Source organism: Scyliorhinus torazame, chromosome 7 (assembly GCF_047496885.1).
Source record: "Scyliorhinus torazame isolate Kashiwa2021f chromosome 7, sScyTor2.1, whole genome shotgun sequence".
Classification (NCBI taxonomy): domain Eukaryota; kingdom Metazoa; phylum Chordata; class Chondrichthyes; order Carcharhiniformes; family Scyliorhinidae; genus Scyliorhinus; species Scyliorhinus torazame.
Window position 1 is genome coordinate 306,134,446 of NC_092713.1, and position 20,902 is coordinate 306,155,347.

The 20,902-nt window shown below is 51.4% G+C and overlaps 1 protein-coding gene across 1 annotated transcript in view; it reads right to left on the bottom strand.

The window, feature by feature from the left end:
- LOC140427153 (calcium/calmodulin-dependent protein kinase type II subunit alpha-like) overlaps positions 1–20,902 on the bottom strand; it is a 304,280-nt gene that overhangs the window by 158,170 nt on the left and 125,208 nt on the right. Inside the window, 1 exon segment of the mRNA XM_072512706.1 lies at positions 3,287–3,346. Within this exon segment, the coding sequence (XP_072368807.1) occupies positions 3,287–3,346 (60 nt within the window).

The window sequence follows — 20,902 nt, forward strand, 5'->3', positions numbered from 1 at the left end:
TGCAGAAGGAGGCCATTCGGCCCATCGAGTCTGCACCGGCTCTTGGAAAGAGCACCCTACCCAAACCCACACCTCCACCCTATCCCCGTAACCCAGTAACCCCACCCGAACACTCAGGGCAATTTTGGACACTAAGGGAAATTTAGCATGGCCAATCCACCTAACCTGCACATCTTTGGACTGTGGGGGGAAACCGAAGCACCCGGAGGAAACCCACGCACACACGGGGAGAACGTGCCGACTCCGCACAGACAGTGACCCAAGCCGGGAATCGATCCTGGGACCCTGGAGCTGTGAAGCAATTGTGCTAGCCACAATGCAACTGTGCTGCCCACTAGATAATGACGGGAGCGTGGGCCGGGAAGGGGTGGTTCAAGGAATACGTCCACCCAGAACCGGTAACCTTGCTGGGTTAGTATACGAGCCCCTGTGCAGTGCTGATACCCAGAAATCTCTGCCTCAAGGACAATGGTGAGGAAATATGCTGGATCTGGTTGCCAGGTCTAGTGTAGAGTATCACTGAACTGCAATGCTGAGGGAATGTGAAACCGCAAAGAGAACAAAGTTTAAGAAAGTTCTGAAAATCCCACTAGGCTCCCCTATTTGGTTATAATGATGCAGAGTGACAGGGAACGACAGATTGGAGGAACATTATTGGAACTGTCAAGATAGGGTTACAGTGTTGAAGCGACTGTCAGTTTTATTTGCAGTGATATAGATCAACGTGAACTGCTTTTCTATTCTGTATCGGGGAGCAGGGTGGAGGGTTAAGCCAGAATTGGTTGTGATGTTCAGTGACAGCTTTTCTCCTCTGGTCGAAGCTCCCAGTTTTAGGAAGAATGCACTGTACCTAATACTCAAGTCAGAGACGGTAAGAAGTCTTACAACACCAGGCTAAAGTCCAACAGGTTTATTTGCAATCACAAGCTTTTGGAGCGCTGCTCCTTCATCGGGTAAAGTGGAGGCAGGTTCACAATCACAACATATGTAAGCACAGACACAATTTCACGATAATTACAGATTGGAATGTGACGAATGGTTGAAATGTGAGTCTTCACAGGAACAAACGGTGTGAGTGGAGTGAGGAGTGGGAGGGGTCGAAAATGTGTGGGGGAGGGGTGGAGAAAGTGGGGGAATGGGGGAGAAAGTGGGGGAACACTGTTCCTGTAACGACTCGCATTCCAACCATGCTGTGATTGCGAACCTACCTCCACTTCACCTGAGGAAGGAGCAGCGCTCCGAAAGTTTGTGATTTCAAATAAACCTGTTAGACTTTAACCTGGTGCTGTGAGACTTCTTACTGTGCCCACCCCAGTCCAATGCCGGTGTTTCCGCGTCGAGTCAGAGAGTCAGGTATCAATAACCCGAGAGTAACGCTGGGGCTGGTTTCGCACAGTGGGCGAAACAGCTGGCTTGTAATGCAGAACAAGGCCTGCAGCGCGGGTTCAATTCCTGTACCGGCCTCCCCGAACAGGCGCCGGTATGTGGTGACTAGGGGGCTTTTCACAGTAACTTCATTAAAGCCTACTTGTGACAATAAGCGGTTATTATTATTATTATTAGTGATGAGTGTCATTCTCTGTAAATATGGCTCTGGATATTGGGTATGATCAGGTATTGGGTTATGTTATTGGCTGAGTAATTCCCACACCAACCAATCCAGGCAACCGATGTTGGAAAATATGACTTCAGTTTTGACAGATTGCCTCCATTCCGTATCTTTTCATTGACTCCACCCCTCCCCCGCACATTCCAGCCCTCCCCTACACCTCCCTCACACATTCCACCCCTCCCCTACTCCTCCCTCACACATTCAAGCCCTCCCTCACACATTCCACCCCTCCCCCACACATTACACCCCTCCTTCACACATTCCGCCCTCCCCTCCCCCTCCCCCACACATTCCACCCTTCCCTCACACATTCCACCCCTCCCTCACACATTCCACCCCTCCCTCACACATTCCACCCCTCCCTCACACATTCCACCCCTCCCTCACACATTCCACCCCTCCCTCACACATTCCACCCCTCCCTCACACATTCCACCCCTCCCTCACACATTCCACCCCTCCCCCACACATTCCACCCCTCCCTCACACATTACACCCCTCCCCCACACATTCCACCCCTCCCCACACATTCCACCCAACCCCCACACAGTCCACCCCTCCCTCACACATTCCACCCTCCCCTCCCCTCCCCCACACATTCCACCCCTCCCCCACACATTCCACCTCTCCCCCACACATTCCACCCTCCCCTCCCACACACATTCCACCCCTCCCCATACCACCCCTACCCCTCCCCCACACACATTCCACCCCTCCTCCACCCCTCCCCTTCCCCTCCCTCACACATTCCACCCTCCGACTCCCTCACACATTCCACCCCTCCCTCGCACATTCCAGCCATCCCCTACCCTCCCTCACACATTCCACCCCTCCCCCACACTTTCCACCCACCCCTCCCCTCCCTCACACATTCCACCCCTCCCCTACCCCTCCCGCACACACATTCCACCCCTCCCCCATACCCCCTCTACCCCTCCATTACACATTCCACCCCTACCCATCCCCCCACTCACTTTCCACCCCTCCCTCACACATTCCACCCCTCCCCCATACCTCCCCTACCCCTCCCCCACACACATTCCGCCCCTCCCCCTACCTCCTCTACCCCTCCATCACATATTCCACCCCTACCCCTCCCCCACTCACTTTCCACCCCTCCCTCACACGTTCCACCCCTCCCCTACCCCTCCCTCTCCCCCACACACTTTCCACCTCTCCCCTCATACATTCCACCCCTGCCCTCCCCCTCCCCCACACACTTTTCAACCCTCCCCTCACACACTCCACCCCTCCCCCACACACTTTCCACCTCTCCCCTCATACATTCCACCCCTCGCCTATCCCTCCCCACACACATTCCACCCCTCCCCCACGCCTCCTCTACCCCTCCCCCCCACACTTTCCACACCTTGCTCACACGCTCCGCCCCTCCCCCCCACACCTCCCCTACCCCTCCCCCACACACTTTCCCCCTCTCCCCTCACACACTCCACCCCTCCATCCTTCCTCCACAAACATCCCACCCTCCCCCACACCCTGGGCGCCACGCCGTATGGGAGGATCGCCGTTCGTGCCATTCTTTCCCGCGGCGCCAGTCTGGTGGTGGAGCAAATGGCCTCCTCCAACTCCTATGATTTGTGCATCTGAACATTGAGCCTCTCAGTTCCTCTGATCATCTTTTTAACGCGTCCCTTCTTTGCTGTTGTCTCTTACCGATGTTAGCGTGCTTCAAGGAACGGCAAATCCGCGCTTCCCTCTCCAGCTTCTGGTGATCTGAAACCAAAGGGGAAATGTGATTACTGCCATGTTTTAGATTTCACTCAGATACCATGCGCAGGCTGTCATCCCCCAGCTCAGCCTTGTAGATTTTGACAGCTTTTTTTTCCAAAAGAAAAGAAGAAACGTTTAGCACCCCCCTGACAGGCCCTCTTTGGTGTTGCTCACAGGGTGTTTGAGGTTCTGGGCCAACACCGTGCTGTTTCTGTGCTAAATCGGAGTTTAAAGCCTGTGAGGGATTTGGCTTAAATTACAAGATGCCAACCTTAACACCTGGGCTGAATACAGAACTGAGCCGGAACAGAGTGGTTAATACTATTGAAATGAGCAGAAATAGGCCTAAAACACCCACTTGGAAATAAATTATTTGCTTCCCCTATTTCCCACAGTATAATGTGAATGGTTAAAATAGTGTTCAGACCTGTAAGTGACCCCTCTCAACCAGCATTCTTACACTGAGCCAGTTGATCTCAGTGCAGAGCCATTAACATACATAGAACAGTGGTACATCATACAATACGCTAAGTACAGGCGAAGGAGACCATTTGTCCACCTGTCCTCCGTCGACAAGGCACAAGTCAGGACTGTGATGGAATATTCTCCACTTGCCTAGTTGAAAGGGGCAACACAGGTGGAGGAGGTAGTCAAGAAGGCATACGGCATGCTTGCCTTCATTGGCCGGGGCATTGAGTATAAGAATTGGCAAGTCATGTTGCAGCTGTATAGAACCTTAGTTAGGCCACACTTGGAGTATAGTGTTCAATTCTGGTCGCCACACTACCAGAAGGATGTGGAGGCTTTAGAGAGGGTGCAGAAGAGATTTACCAGCACGTTGCCTGGTATGGAGGGCATTAGCTATGAGGAGCGGTTGAATAAACTCGGTTTGTTCTCACTGGAACGAAGAAGGTTGAGGGGCGACCTGATAGAGGTCTACAAAATTATGAGGGGCATAGACAGAGTGGATAGTCAGAGGCTTTTCCCCGGGGTAGAGGGGTCAATTACTAGGGGGCATAGGTTTAAGGTGAGAGGGGCAAGGTTTAGAGTAGATGTACGAGGCAAGTTTTTTACGTGGAGGGTAGTGGGTGCCTGGAACTCGCTACCGGAGGAGGTGGTGGAAGCAGGGACGATAGTGACATTTAAGGGGCATCTTGACAAATACATGAATAGGATGGGAATAGAGGGATACGGACCCAGGAAGTGTAGAAGATTGTAGTTTAGTCGGGCAGCATGGTCGGCGCGGGCTTGGAGGGTCGAAGGGCCTGTTCCTGTGCTGTACATTTCTTTGTTCTTTGTTCTTTGAGTGCAGCTCCAAAAATCAATCAAGAAGCTGGACACCTTCCAGGACAAAGCAGCCCCGCTTGAATGGCAGCCCATTCACCACCTTCAATGCTCACACCCTCGTTCACACCCTCCACCTCCAGTGCACAGCACCAGCCGTGCCTGCCATCTACAAGATGCACTACAGCAGCTCGCCAAGGCTCCTTCGGCCGCACCTTCCAAACCCGAGACCTCTAGCCTCCAGAAGGACAAGGGCAGTCTGCACACCTGGGAACACCACCACCTGGAAGCTCCACAAGCCACTCACCATCCTCACTTGGAAACATATCGGACTGCAGCGGTTCAAGAAGGCAGCTCACCACCGCCTTCTCAAGGAGCAATCAGGGATTGGCAATAAATGCTGGCGCAGCCAGTGACGCCCACATCCCACGAATGAAAACATTTTAAAAATTGTCCATATCTGCCCTCAATCAAACCTATCAGCCTTGGCATTGAAAGATGGCATCAAACAGAGATTCCGTTATTGATGTCCTTATGTGTGAAAGGTCAGCATGCAGCTGAACTAAATCACTATATTTTATTTCTTTATTACGAGGTGCGTGTTGCTGGAAAGACCAGCATTTGCCCTTGAACTGAGCGTCTCGCTCGGCCATTTCAGAGGGGCAGTTAAGAATCAACCACATTGCTGTGGGTCTGGAGTCACACGTAGGCCAGACCGGGTAAGGACGGCAGATTTCCTTCCCTAAAGGCTGTGAGTGAACCAGACGGGTTTTCACGATAACCAATGATAGTTTCAGTCACCGTTACTTGGACTGGCTTTCAATTCCACATTCGATGAATTGAATTTAAATTCCACCTGCTGCCGAGATGGGATTTGAACATGTGCCATCAGGGAATTAGCCTGGGCCTCTGCATTACTAGTCCAGTGACATTAGCCCTGTCATTCCACATTTCCCGCTGGGCGTGATTTAAACAGAGAGGATTGGAGAAATCTTTTTTTAAATTATAAAGTACCCAATTCATGTTTCCAATTAAGGGGCAATTTAGCATGGCCAATCCACCTACCCTGCACATCTTTCTCCACGCAAACACAGGGAGAATGTGCAAACTCCACACGGACAGTGACCCAGAGCCGGGATTGAACCTGGGACCTCGGCGCCGTGAGACTGCAGTGCTAACCCACTGCGCCACCGTGCTGTCCTAGGATTGGAGAAATATTTGAAGGGGAACCATTTCCAGGACGGAAGGGAAGGAGCAATGTGTGGGGCTGATTGGAAATGGCGCAGACACGATAGATCTTCTTCTAGGAGAAATTGTACATTGATCATCTCATTCTAAGCTTCTAAAATTGAACAATGGTAGTTACAGCCCATTCTGACTATCCACTCAAAGTCATTATTCCTCCTTCAGTGTCACTCTGTTCCTGTTACATTCATTATATACTATGGCAGTAGGAGCATTCGGAATGAATTACAGCTGATGAGGCACATTACTGTCACCAGTGTTTGTTGAAAGCTCCTCCAGACACACACCACATTGCAGAAACTGGCAGATTGACAGTCATTAAGCAATCATTTCCACTTGCGAAAACTCTGGGTCACCGGGAAGCAAGTAAATGTGGACCTAATTGGTGACACAAGTGTCTTGGAACTTCCTGCAGCACAGGAGGAGGCCATTTGGGCCAATGTTTCTGTGCTGGCTCTTTTGAAAGAGCTGTCCAATTAGTCTTGCCCCACCCCCGCTCTTTTCCCCCAGAGACCATACATTTTTTTCACTTCCAAGCATTTATCCAATTCTCTTATTAAAACCGACGATTGAATCTGCTCCCACCTTCCTTTGAAGCAGTACAGTCCCGATTCTAACTTGCTGCATAAAAAAATTATTCTCATCTCCCTTCCTTTTTTTGACAATTATCCTAAATCTGTGTTCTCTGGGTTTCGACCCGGCTACCAACAGAAACAGTCTCTCCTCATTTCCTCCAATGGAATCTCTCACAAATTATAACACCGCGACTAAATTTACTCCTCACTTTTATTTTTCCTCAAATTGATTCACAGGACACGGACGTCACTGGTTAGGCCAGTATTGATTACCCATCCCTAATTGCCCTCGAGGCGGTGGTGGTGAGCCACGTATGGCTGTTGTCTATATTATTGTATTTGCCCACTGTTACTGGTGCTGTGCTGATGTTGTTGTTGGCTCCGCCTGTGGCTCCGCCCCTCTGAGAAGGTATATAACCCATCGATCCGGGACAGCCTCTTAGTGCGGGAGGAGCAACTGGTGGGCACATTCTAGCTGATTAAAACCACAGTTCTTGTTAACTACCGTTTGCATGCGCAATCACTTCCTACGCGCTACTTCACATGCGTCATGATGTCAGAGGCACCGGACCACGCCCATTTAAAGGGGAAACGTCCCAAATAAAAGAAAAAATCTTTTAAAGCCGTAAAACAACCTTCCTTCACCTGGAATGACAGCACAATGCCTCAAATTGAACCAGGGAAGGAAATTAACCTCCGAAGAACCCTGCAACAAGCAGTTACCTACGCCCAAACTGATGATTCCGACCTTGAATACTTCGATACCGACCTTCACATTTTCTCTGGACCTCGCGAGCCCAATGCCAGCTCCGACGCAAACAGTGATGATATGGTCCTAGAAGACTACGACTCAGACGAACCTTTCACCTTGGGAGGCTACCCCAGTACCAAATCCGAACCACAACTAGACGTGTTGTACATTGGCGACCCCCGTATTGACGCGGATTTGTTCTTCGGATTTGAGGATCTTCAGCCCAGCAGATATGACATCCCGACTCGTGAGTGCAGGATGATGCTGCGGCCTGACACCAAGAGACAGAGACCGGTACAAGCCCACAGAGAGCGGCCTGCTGCCACACAGAGCGTGGTCCACGCACCGCTCAGGGATCCCGACTCTATGAAAGAAGACACGCAAGACTCCACACCGCAGTCCTTGCACGAACAAGAAGTGACTCCAGTGTCACAAGCCTCCACAGCGAGCTCGTGGACAGCCTCCACGATAGAAGCAATGCAAGACTCCGACGCGCAGTCCTTGCAGGAACAAGACCATGAGGGTCTCGCAACCTCCTCTGACCAACTAGCGGCAGACGATGCAAGTCTGCCATGCTCAAGTAAACAGCAAGAAGACTATGACAGTCCACCACGCTCCAGTGCACAGCAGGACGGCCATGACGGTCTATCATGCTACAGTGAAGAACAAAGCGACGATGACAGTCCCAGCCCAAATGAAGGACAACAGCAAGACAATGACAGTCCACCTACATTGTTTGCGCCACCAGATGAAGACTCTGACAATTTACCCAACCCAAGTGAACAACAAGCAGATACTGAGGCCCTACCCACGGTATGTGAGACGAGTGACGACAGCATCCCACTTCCCATGCAAGATGTGCAAAGTGACAGACCTCAGCTAATGTGTACAGAGGCGCTCGACGATCACTGTGAGACCACTGGTGACTCCGGTGACACCATGATACTTCCACCCTCATTCGCTCGAACCTCTCCACAAGTCAATGCATTCCCGCATGTTCCGACTCCAGACGTGCAGCTTCAAGAAATCTCAGCTGACTCCAGTGAACCTGCTAAGACTCCGGATGGGGAGCATCAACAAACCAACACTGACTCAGTTAAAACAGACCAGACTCCAGATGGGGAGCAACCAAACGGCGACTCTGATTCACGTAAGCCGGACTTTACTCCAGACAGGGAGTGCCACAACCTCAGTGATGGCACGCTCAGGGTGCCAGCAGATGCCACAACTTCAGGAGATGGATCACTTAACAATTACACTGGGTCAGTAATAACAAGCAGCGGCTACAGTCCAAGAGGAATACACCAATATTCACCACAGCTATATCCACACATTTTTTCCACAGCAGCAGTGCAGCCAATGACAGCTCATGCTGGACAAACCCAGTATTCAGGCATGCAGCAGCCAGCAGTCTATGCAGCATGTTCTCAAACAGGCCAGCACTGCGGATTGCCCACAAAAGGAATCAAGACCGAAGGAGGACTACCGCCAGCGCAATCTGCACTAAAGGCTGGATGCCTTAGTTACAGCCCAGGATTTGCTGCACCCCAGCCTGGCCAGACGGCATACTCCTATCAGATGCAAGGTTCTAGTTTCACACCATCACCAGGTATTTATGCGAGCAGCAATTCTGTTTCCAATTCGACAAGCTTCAACGGTTCTCAGCAGGATCACCCTTCCTGCACAGCACGTGGCCAGAACCAGTATGTACAGTCTTATCCAACTTCAACATATGGCACATCCATGACCTCGAATGATGCTGTTGATGGTACATCGTCAACGTCAACACCTTATCAGCCACAAGATGCCATCCGACAGCACCATCACAAACATCGAAAAAGAAAGGGACTCCAAATCAGACAGCGAAGTGATTTGACCACTTCTTGGTTCCTGTGGCACAGGGACGTTGATGGCATTCATAACCAAGAGAGACATTTGACCATGATGATTGATGGTTTTTGGACTCACATGAATGATTTGGACTTATTATTTAATCACTATTCCCATGACTTGTATATACCTTAACCTTATCTACCTGTTCTTTGTTCGATTTTCTTAAAATCTACAGAAAATATGAACATATAAAAAAGGGGGAATGTGGTGATGTGCATCAATGTAAATGCATGTAGGCTAGCTAGACACTAGAGGGAGCACCAGTGACATCACACACACACACTCAGCCAATAGATCAGATAGATAGGATACGACCAATGGACATTCACGATACACAAGGAGGTGACACAACCACAGGGGGGCATTACACCAACCCATATATAAAGGACACCACACACATGATCTGCCTCTTTCCAGTGGAGACAGTTAGTGAGTACAGAGACAGGGTTGATTCAATATTACACCCACCACGTGGATTGCAGCAACTGGTTAGTCAGTCTGGGTAGCTATAGTAGGATTAGCAGTAGTGTCGAACCCGAGTAATAGAAGTGTAAATAGTTTAATAAATGTGTTGAGGTTATCTCCACGTCTGACCCTTCCTTTGTCAAGTGCACCACAAGGAAGCCGCTTGTGTTACACCTACAACACAACAAATCAGGTAGCACACGTGGCTAGTACTGTGGCTTCACAGCATCAGGGTCCCAGGTTCGATTCCCCGCTGGTCACTGTCTGTGTGGAATTTGCACGTTCTCCCCGTGTCTGCGTGGGTTTCCTCCGGGTGCTCCGGTTTCCTCCCACAGTCCAAAGATATGCAGGTTAGGTGGATTGGCCATGCTAAATTGCCCTTAGTGTCCAAAAAAGTTAGAGGGGTTATGGGGATAGGGTGGGAGTGAGGGCTTAAGTGGGTCGGTGCAGACTCGATGGGCCGAATGGCCTCCTTCTGCACTGTATGTTCTATGTATCTATGTATGTAAATGGGGTAGTGACCATAGTGAGAATGATAAAGTGGAGAGTGGGATTGTTGAGGCGCAGAGACGGAGGATGAGCGAAAGAATGATTTCCATGCGTTAATAAACCTTTATTGTGCTTTGGTACAAATGAAGGACTGAGACCGGAATTGTCGAACCGTTTGCTAGATGGGGACTTGGGTCATGGGGGAGGGGATTGGGAGGAGGGGGGGTATGGGCAAGGGCATCCACACTAGCAAGCAAAGGTTGACTAGTGAACGGGAGTGTTGGGGTGGGGGGCCATGGTCATTAGAACCTGGTCGAACAAGTTTCGATGGGCCTGCGAGGTGTGAAAGGTGGGGGGATGGGATCGATACTGGGAGAGGTGTTTTCAAGAGGAAGTGGATGGGGGGATTCCGGGAGGGGAGAGGGGCTTGATGGCAACATAGGGACGGGGCGGGATGATGGCGGATAAGAGGGGCGCAGAGGCGGGGTGAGAGACCCCCGGTTGAATAGTAACATGGAACGTGAATGGGTTGGGGGACCGGTGAAGAGTTTGAGAGTGTTTGCGTATTTAAAGCGATTGGATGGATGTGGCTCTGGAGAAGGGGGTGGCCCGGACGGGCCAGGGTGGAGAATGGATGTGGGGTTGTTCGGGCAGCGGAGATTTTGCGATATAATTGGGAGAGTGATCGAGGAATATGTGGGGTTTAATTATACAGGGGAAGGTTCACAGGCGGTGCTTTGGGAGGCTCTAAAGGCGGTAGTAAGGGGGAGATGATTTCGTTTGAAGCTAAGATGGACAAAGAAGAGAGGGAAGAGAGACAAATATTGATAGAGGAGATGCTGAAGGTGGACAGGAGGTACCCGGGGGACCTGGGTCCAGCCTTTTGGCAAAGTTTGACCGGTTGTCCACAGAGTAAGCAGTGTGCCAGTTGAGAAGAGCAAGGGGGCAATCTATGAACACGGGGAGAAGGATGAGCATATGTTGGCCGGCCAGCTCCGGAGGGAGGCGGCGGCGAGCGTGACAGTCCAGGTGCGGGATAAGACGGGGAAGCTAGTATTGGCCCCAGAGGAGATCAAAAAGTTTTTGTGGAGTTCTATGAGAAGTTGTGTAGGACAGAGCCACCGGGAGAGGAGCGAGAGATGAGGGAGTTCCTGGACGGGTTGGAGCATCCGAGGTTGGGAGAGGAGGACAGGGCAGGGCTGGAGAGGCCATTGGGGGAACAGGAGGTAAAGGAGGCAATTGGCAGGATGCAGTCAGGGAAAGTAGCGGGGCCAGATGGATTGCCAGTGAAGTTAAGAAGTTTAAGGACAAGTTGGCGCCGCTGATGGTGGTAAAGTTTGAGGAGGCGATAGGTAGGAGGGATCTTGCCACAGATGTTGGGGCAGCTTCGATTTCCCTGCTGTTAAAGAAGGAAGAGGACCCGGTGGAGTGTGGGTCATACAGGCCCCTATCCCTATTGAATGTAGATACCAAGATACTGGCAAAGGTGCTGGCGGCAATGTCGAAGGGGTGTCTCCCGAAGGTGAGAGGAGAGGATCAGACGGGGTTCAGTAAGGGAAGGCAGCTGCTTCCGAGGAGGTTGTTAAGTGTGAAAATGTCGCCGGTGGATTAAGGAAATGAAGGGTTTGCTTCTTGGGGGGCAGTTCGCGAGCTTCGAGGAGTTGGGAGAGAAGTATGGGTTGGCGCAGGGGGAAGGGTTTAGGTACCCGCAGGCTCGAGATTTTGCACGGATGGTTTTCCCGACTTTCCCGATAACGCCAGCCTCCTCGCTGTCGGAGGCAGTGCTATCGGCCGGGGAGGGCGGGTTTTGGAGGAGGACGTGGTATCGCCGATTTCTGGGAGGGTTCTGGAGGAGGATCGGGTATCCATGGAGGGGGTTAAGTTGAAATGGGAGGAAGAGGTGGGGGGGGGGGGCGAGGTGTGAGGTGCTGCGAAGGGTGACAACCTGGTCCCCTAGAAGCCATATTCGGGTGTCGGACTGGCCCAAGGTGCAGGTGGGTGCGGGGGCAGACGTCTTAGCCTTCGCCTTGTTGATCGCTTGGTGGTGGGTCCTGTTGGGCTGGGGGTCAGCTTCCCTGCCCTGTGCCTCGACCTGCTGGAGTTTTCGACCCTGGAGGGGGTGAAGTTTGAGTTGAGGGGGGGGGGGCGAAGGAAGGGTTGTAAAATTCTTGGGGTTTGTTTATCATCCACTTTCAGGAGCTGGTTGCCGTTGAATGTTAAGCAGGGGACTTGTCTGTTGTTTGTTTTTGATTTACGAGTCAATGTTTACATTATTGGGGTTGTTTTGTTCTTTTCCTTTTTTATGTATGGTGAAAATATTGACAATATGGTTAATAAAAATATATATTTTAAACTTCCACTTTGATGCATTTTCGAATCGCAGGACCATCGAATTCCTACAGCACAGAAGGAGGCCATTCGGCCCATCATGTCTGCATCAACCCTCTGAAAGAGCACCCTACCTAGGTCCACTCCCCCTCCCCCGTCCCATCCCCTTAACCCCACCCAACCTGCACATTTTTGGACGGTGGGAGGAAACCGGAGCGCCCGGAGATATTTCCAGCAGTTTAGTGGAATTCTAGGCAATGACTCAAGAATCTCCGTCACTCGGATAAAGCAGCGCAGTGACACCGTCACAATTTTGTTTTCGGAATAGTCTGGCTGTGTGAAAGATCTCAGAACGAGCATTATTGTTTCATTAAAGGGCAGTGGAAGACAGTTGCCATCTTTCAGGATGAAGCAGTCTATTGAAGCATGGCATTAATCATCCAATACCTGAAGCCTAATCACGCTTCTGACAGGACATGTAATTCAAACGTCGAAGTCACTTGACAAAGGTGACTTCAGGCTTCTCGGATTTCCTAATGAGCTGAAAACTTAGCATTTTGCTCTTCCATACTTGGTAGCCATCAGTAACCAGAGGTTTCTCAACAGAGCTGCAGATAAAGTTTATTTTAATTGCGTCTCATTTTATCTCCAAGCTTGCTTGGAAAGGTTTTTATCCATTTCCCCTGGAGTGCTGTCAGGGTACAAAGGCAGTTACAGTCTTGATGACTTAATAGTCATCTTTCTTCAGTCACTGAGGTATACTTACATAAGAACACAAGACCCAGCCAGAAGAAATAAGAGCGGAGGCGGCCCACAAAGCCCCTCGATCCTGCCATGCCGTTCAATACGTTCATGGCTGATTTTCAACCTCGCCTCCATTTTCCTGTCCAAACTCCCTGGGGCGAGATTCTCCACTCCCGCGCCAGTTGGGAGAATCGCCTGGGCCGCCAGAATTTCCCGGGACGTCGGTCCGGCGCCCTCCCGCGATTCTCCCAAGCGGCAGGAACGGCCCATTCGAGTTCCGCGGGCCGCAGGCTGGAGAATCGCCGGAGACACCCAAAATGGCGATTCTCCGGCACCCCCGCTATTCTCAGGCCCGGATGGGCCGAGCAGCCAGGCCAAAACGGCGGGTTCCCCCCGGCGCCGTCCACACCTGGTCGCTGCCATCGGGAACAGCGTGGGAACGCTGGGGGGGGGGGGATCCTGCACCGGGGGGTACCTCAAATGTGGCAAGGCCTGCGATCGGTGCCCACCGATCGTCGGGCCGTCCTCTCTGAAGGAGGACCTCCTTCCGCGGCCCCGCAAGATCCGTCCGCCATCTTCTTGCGGGGCGGACTCAGAGAGGACGGCAACCACGCATGCGCGGGTGACGCCAGTTATGCGGCGCCGGCCGCTTCATCTATGTGGCGCCGCCTTTATGCGGCGACAAGGCCTGGCGCGTGTAGATGACGCGGCCCCGATCCTAGCCCATTGTCCGGGCCTGAATCAGTCGGGATCGGGCCCGTTTCGCGCCGTCGTGAACCTCGACGACGTTCACGACGGCGTGGGCAGTTCGGCGCGGGAGCGGAGAATCCCGCCCCTTGTGCTTTGATTCACTTGGAGCCAAAACTCTACCTATCTCAGCCTTGAATATAGAACAAAGAACAATACAGCACAGGAACATGCCCTTCGGCCCTCCAAGCCTGCGCCTACCATGGTACTTTCCTAAACTGAAACCATCTGCACTTATGGAGTCCGGATCCTTACATTCCCACCCGATCATATATTTATCTAGATGCCCCTTAAATGCCACTATTGTACCTGCTCCCACCACCTCCCCAGGCAGCACGTTCCATATATTTACCACCCTCTGTGGAAAAATACTTGCTTCGCACATCTGTTTTAAACTTTTCCCCACGCACTTTAAACCTATGTCCCCCAGTACTTGACTATGCTACCCTAGGAAAGAGCATCTGACTATCCACTCTGTCCATGCCACTCATAATCTTGTAAACCTCTATCAGATCGCCTCTCAACCTCTGTCGTTCCAGTGAGAACAGAACAAGTTTATCCAACCTCTCGTCATAGCTAATGCCCTCCATACCAGGCAACATCCTGGTAAACCTCTTCTGTACCCTTTCCAAAGCCTCCACATCCATCTGGTAGTGTGGCGACCAGAATTGTCCGCAATATTCCAGATGAGGCCTAACTAAGGTCCTGTACAGCTGCAACGTGACTTGCCAATTTTTATATTCAATGCCCCGACCGATGAAGGCAAGCATGCCCTATGCCTTCTTGACCACCTTATCCACATGCGTTGCCATTTTCAGTGATCGGTGGACATGCATGCCCAGATCGCTCTGCCTGTCAGAACTCGCACGAGTTCTACCATTTATTGTGTAATTCCTACATGCATTGGGCCTTCCAAAGTGCATTACCTCACATTATGCTCAATGATTGAGCATTCACAGCCCTTTGGGGAAGTCCTTCCCGTCCCAGACTTAATCAGGGCAAATGCTGGGTCCCCACACGGCACCCTCCCATCTGATTAAATGCCTCCCCCACCTCCAAACTCCCCTGGGGAGGGTGATTTAAATTCCACCCCTTGTGTCCACCTCACAGCTTGCTTACTCACTTAGCCTTGTATCATCTGCAAATCTGGATACATTGCACCTGAGCCCTTGTTGAGGCCCCAGCAATGGCCCTTCAGGCACTGCGTGAGTTAACAGCCTGCCAATCCGATAACAACCCCTTTATTCTTATTCTCTGCTTTCCATTTATTATCCCATCCTCTACCATCTCATTATAACATCCCCAAGTTGCAGCAGCCCTTATCTTGCACAACAGCCTTTCATGTGACACCTTACCGAATGCCTTTTGAAAATTTCAATACACTACATCCACTGGACCCCCTTTATCTACCCTGCTAGTTACATTCTTCACTATATTTGTCAACCGTACTTTGCCTCCCAGAATCACATTGTGATTCTCTTAAGTGCCATGTTACTAACATATTTAATAATAGATACACGCATTTTTCCAATGACTAATGTCAAGCTTACTGGTTTGTGGTTCCCCATTTTCTCTCTCTCAGCTTGAACAGTGATGTTACATTAGCTACTTTCCAATCTTGGCTCATAACGATTACACTCTTGACCTGAGTCAGAAAGCTTGAGCCATCAGTATAAGAGACCTAGGAGTGAAACTGAGAGTGCAGCATTGAGGGAGTGCTGCACTGCCAGAGGTCAAGGAACTCCCACCTGACTCAATGACCTTTGCTGCAGCCAATGAGGGAAGCCCTGGATGCTCGCACCCTGACGCTTGTGCCAAGTTGCAGCCCCCATCGCTCTCCCCGAGTGTAACACCCGCTTCATTATCCATCCCTGGTTAAAATATTCCACAACTTCTGACTTAAAATATTTTGCCCGTTTTCCATTTTGCACCCTAATTTTCAGCTGCACCTTGGTGCGTAGCACTCCCTCAACCAAAGTTAGGCAGTGACAGGTTCCATTCCTACTCCAGAGACTGAGCACAACATGCTAGATGATCCTCCCAATGTAGTGCAGAGGGGGTGCTGTACTGTGGAAGCTGATGGGCGGGATTCTCTGATCCTGAGGCTAAGTGTTGACGCCGGTGTAAATGCCATCGCGTTTCCCGACGGCGTCAACATGGCCTCAGGAGCAGCAATTCTGACCCCTACAGGGGGTCAGCACGGCACTGGAGCGACCCACGCTGCTCCAGCTGCCGATCCCGGCGTCAGATGTGCGCCGTAGGTCTGCGCATGGCGTAGGGCGACAGGGGTCGGCGCGGAACAAAGGAGGCCCCCAGCCCGAGAGGCCGACCCACTGGTCGGTGGGCCCCGATCGTGGGCCACGGAGGACCTCCACCCCCAGGGTCGGACCCCCACTCCCCCACAGGCGTCCCCGGATCCTTCCACACCGAGGTCACGCCGGGTAAGACCAGGTTAGAACGCCGCCGGCGGGACTCGGTTTTTTTTGTACGGCCGCTCGGCCCATCCCGGCGGAGAATCCCTGGGACGGGGGGGGGGTGGCCCCATAGAGTGGCCCCCGACCGGCGCCACGCCGGCGCCAATGGCGCCGATTCTCCGCTCTCCGGAGCCTCCAGGAGGTGGCGTTCCCAGGTATCTGCTGCCCTGTCCTTCGAGATGGTAGTGGTCGTGGGTCGATACAAAATACCCCAAGGCACCATTCGAGGGATAGTCAGGGAAGAAGTTGTTTAAAAAAAAATTGAGGAGAAAAAGAACTTTCATTTCTATAAATCCTTTCAGGACATCAACAAACGCTTTGCATTCGATTGTGTATTTCCAAAGCATGGGCACTATTGTGGGAGAAGCGGAAGCCAATTTACAGACAGTAAGCTCCCACAAACAGGAATGTCATGATGGCCAAATGACCTGATTTGGTGATGTTGGTTGTGGGATTAATATTAGCCCACGGAGGCTGGGGACAGCTCGATTCTCCTTCAAAATGGTGGTCACCTAAGAGGACAGAACGTACTCAGGTTCTGGGTGGCAACTGACATTTTCTATCGGTAACAAGGCTTAAAGCCACAACCTTTGCGATTCACACGTCACTGAGATATTCTGGAAACTTCTTCTAGAGGGCATTTAAGAGTCAACCACACTGCTGTGGGTCTGGAGTCACGTGCAGGCCAGGCCGGGTAAGTACGGCGGATTATACAACAAGCGGCAATGGTTTCAAGGTTTGATTCATAATTCCAGATTTTTTTAAATTGAATTCAAATTCCACCATCTGCCTTGGTGGGTTTCGAACCCCAGTTCCCGGCGCATTAGCCTGATTACTGGTCCAGTGAGGGGTGGAATCAGAGGGGGAGGGAGGCATGGAGGGAGAAATGTCACTCACTCTGCAACGTTAACTGCCCCCACTGCGACAGATCCCTTCCAAAGTATTTGCGGGTTGCCTCAAACCTCTTGATATCTCAGTGTTCAACGAAGATTCCATTCATCGAACTTAGAGTGTAGAAGGTGGCCATTCGGCCCATCGAGTCTGCACCAGCCCTTGGAAAGAACACCCGACTGAAGCCCATGCCTCCACCCTATCCCCGTAACCCAGTAACCCCACCTAACCTTTTTTGGACACTAAGGGGCAATTTAGCGTGGCCAATGCATCTAGCCTGCACATTGTTGAACTGTAGGAGGAAACCGGAGCACCCGGAGGAAACCCAAGCAGGCACGGGGAGAACGTGCAGACTCCGCACAGACAGTCACCCAAGCCGAAAATTGAACTTAGGAGCCTGGAGCTGTGAAGCAACAGTGCAAACCACTGCGCTACTGTGCCATCACTGATACGACTTTGAGCATACAGCACAGAATTAGTTTCATGTGGTGTTTACGTTGGGCATTGTTGCGTTATGCTGCTTCGGATAACACAGGCTGCTGCTTGATGCAGTTTTAACTAAAGGATGCTCCAGACTCTGAAATGAGTTCAACGTGTTTATTGAACTATTAACAGAGTCTCAAATGAGTTCGACTCTCTGCTAATCTAACTGTAGTAACTCAGTCTAACTGTACCAGCCTGCTCTAAGCCACGTCCTGGGGTGTGATGCTGCTGATTAACCCTGTCTAACTCTCTAGATGTCTGTCTGCGGAAAGAGGCAGGGTGTGAGTGTCTCATCCCTTTTATAGTGTTTATGTCATGCCCCCTTGTGGCGATGCCACCTCTGAGTGTTCTGACTGCCCATTGGTTGTGTTCTATTCTGAGTGTTCATTGGTTGCATGTTTGCATATCATGACATCTCCCCTTTTTTAAAAATGTTTTTTTTTTAGATGTATATACATGTGACTGTCTAATGTGACTGACTGAGGAATACAGAACAGAACAAACAAAACAAATGCTCATAAGTCCAGTCTCTGAGGCTTGCGTTTGATCCTCATCAACCGCCGGAGAGGTGGTGGAGGGGATGACGGTGTCTTGACAGGCGAGTGGGAGGCACGACTGGTGGCCTCGTGGTTCGAGGTGTCTGGAGGTGGCAATTCAGCATGTGGAAATGGAGGGGAAAGTGGTTGTGGGCAAACAACTTTTCGCTGTGCCCTTCGATTCCTTCGCACAATGGAGCCGTCAACCATACGTCTGACATAGGATCTGTCAAACAATGACAGCCGGAGCAGACCACCCACCATCCGGTATCTTGATCCTGACCGTGTCTGCCGGGGATAGCACGTCCAGATCGGTGGCATGTGCGTCATAGCCCTGCTTCTGGCTGTCGCGAAGCTGCTGCATCTTCTGCAGCACCGGGAGGTGGTCAAGGTTGTGCAAGTGTATGGCTGGAAACGTGTCCGCAGGTCCCTGTTCATCAGCAGTTGAGCTGGCGACATGCCAGTGGACAGTGGGGTCGCCCGGTACGCAATAGTGCAAGGTGTATGACGGAAGCGGAGTCCGAGGCCTTGCGGACGAGCTGCTTAACGATGTGCACCCCTTTCTCGACTTTGCCATTGGACTGCGGATAGTGCGGACTGGAGGTGACATGCCTGAAATTGTAGCTCTTGGCAAACGTGGACCATTCTCGACTGTGGAAGCACGGGCCATTGTCGCTCATGCCGGTGTTCGGGATGCCATGCCGTGAGAATGTCTCTTTACCCGCTTTGATGACGGTCCGTGAGGTGAGGTCTGGCAGCTTCAGCACCTCAGGATAGTTCGAAAAGTAATCGACGATTAAGATATAGTCGCGACCATTCGCGTGGAATAGGTCAATGCCAACCTTGGACCATGGAGAGGTCTCTAGGTCATGTGGTTGGAGCGGCTCCTTGCCCTGCGCTGGTTGTAACCTCTGACAGGTTTCGCAGTTCAGGACCATGTTCGTGATGTCCTGGTCGATGCCGGGCCAGTAGACAGCTTGCCGGGCCCTGCGTCTGCACTTTTCTACGCCCAGGTGTCCCTCCTGAATCTGCCGCAGCACCATGCTCTGGAGACGTAGCGGGATGACTATCCTGTCCAGCTTGAGCAGGATGCCATCGATCAGTTTCAGGTCATCCTTGACGTTGTAGAATTGAGGGCATTGCCCTTTCTGCCAGCCATTGCTGAGGTTGTGGATGACTCGCTGCAACAGGGGGACTTTGGCCGTCTCTTCTCGGATGAGAACGATCTTCTCATCTGTTGCCGGGAGAGTACTTGCACACAGCTGTACCTGCAATTCAATGTGTTGGATGATCTCCAGTGGTTCACTGGGTGAGTTGACGGAGCGGGACAATGCATCGGCGATGCAATGCATGATGAGCTCCTTGCCAGGTGTGTACACCAAATTGAAATCATACCTCCGGAGTTTGAGCAGAATTCTCTGCAAACGAGGCATCATGTCGTTCAGGTCCTTTTGGATGATGTGGACCAGAGGCCTATGATCCGTCTCAACAGTAAATGTTGGCAAGCCGTAGACATAATCATGAAATTTGAGGATGCAGGTGAGAAGGCCTAAACACTCCTTCTCGATCTGCGCATATCTGGTCTCAGTGGGTGTCATTGCCCGTGACGCGTATGCTACTGGTACCCAGGATGACATGTCGTCTCTTTGAAGCAACACCGCCCCAATGCCATCCTGACTCGCATCTGTGGATATCTTGGTCTCTCGGTCTGGGTCAAAGAATGCAAGGAATGCAATGCAGTGGTGAGCTTGGCTTTCAGCTCCAGCCACTCTGTTCGGTGCTCCGCCTTCCACTCAAAGGCGGTTGATTTTTTCACCAGGTTGCGTAGGTCCGTGGTGTGTGTGGCCAAATTCGGGATGAACTTGCCAAAGAAATTGACCATTCCCAGGAAGCGCAGTACTGCCTTCTTGTCCTCGGGGACTTTCATTGCCTCGATGGCTTTAATTTTGTCTGTGTCCGGGCGCACACCATGTTGCGAAATCTGATCGCCCAGGAACTTCCCAAAACAGCACTTGGACCTGTTTAGCTTGAGGCCATGTTCATGTCTGCGTCGGAATACTTTCTTGAGTCGCGACACATGTTCCTCTGGGGTTGTGGACTAGATTATGATATCGTCAACGTAGACACAAACTCCTTCTGTTCCCTCCATCATCTATTCCATGATGCGGTGGAAAATCTCTGATGCCGAGATGATGCCAAATGGCATTCGTTTGTAGCAGAATCTGCCAAAGGGTGTGTTTCTGCTGGATTCTTCAAGTTGGATTTGCCAAAATCCTTGGGATGTGACCAATTTTCTGAAGAAGCGCGCGTGTGCCATTGTTAATGTTCCCGCATAATGTTTTTATTTAGATCCTTGTGGTCAATGCAGATGCGTAGGTCCCCGAAGGCTTCTTTACGCACACCATCGAGCTGACCCAGTCGGTTGGTTCAGTGACCTTGGAGATGATGCCTTTTTTTTATAGACTCGTGAGCTCTGCCTTCAGGCACTCTCTCAGTGGAGCAGGGACACGTCGTGATGCGTGGACCACTGGTTTGGCATCAGGCCGCAGTAGAATCTTGTACTCGTACGGCAGGGTGCCCATCCCGCTAAATACATCTGGGTACTGGGTTAGGATGTCGTCGTGCTGGCCTGAAGATCCAAATGGGACGGCGTT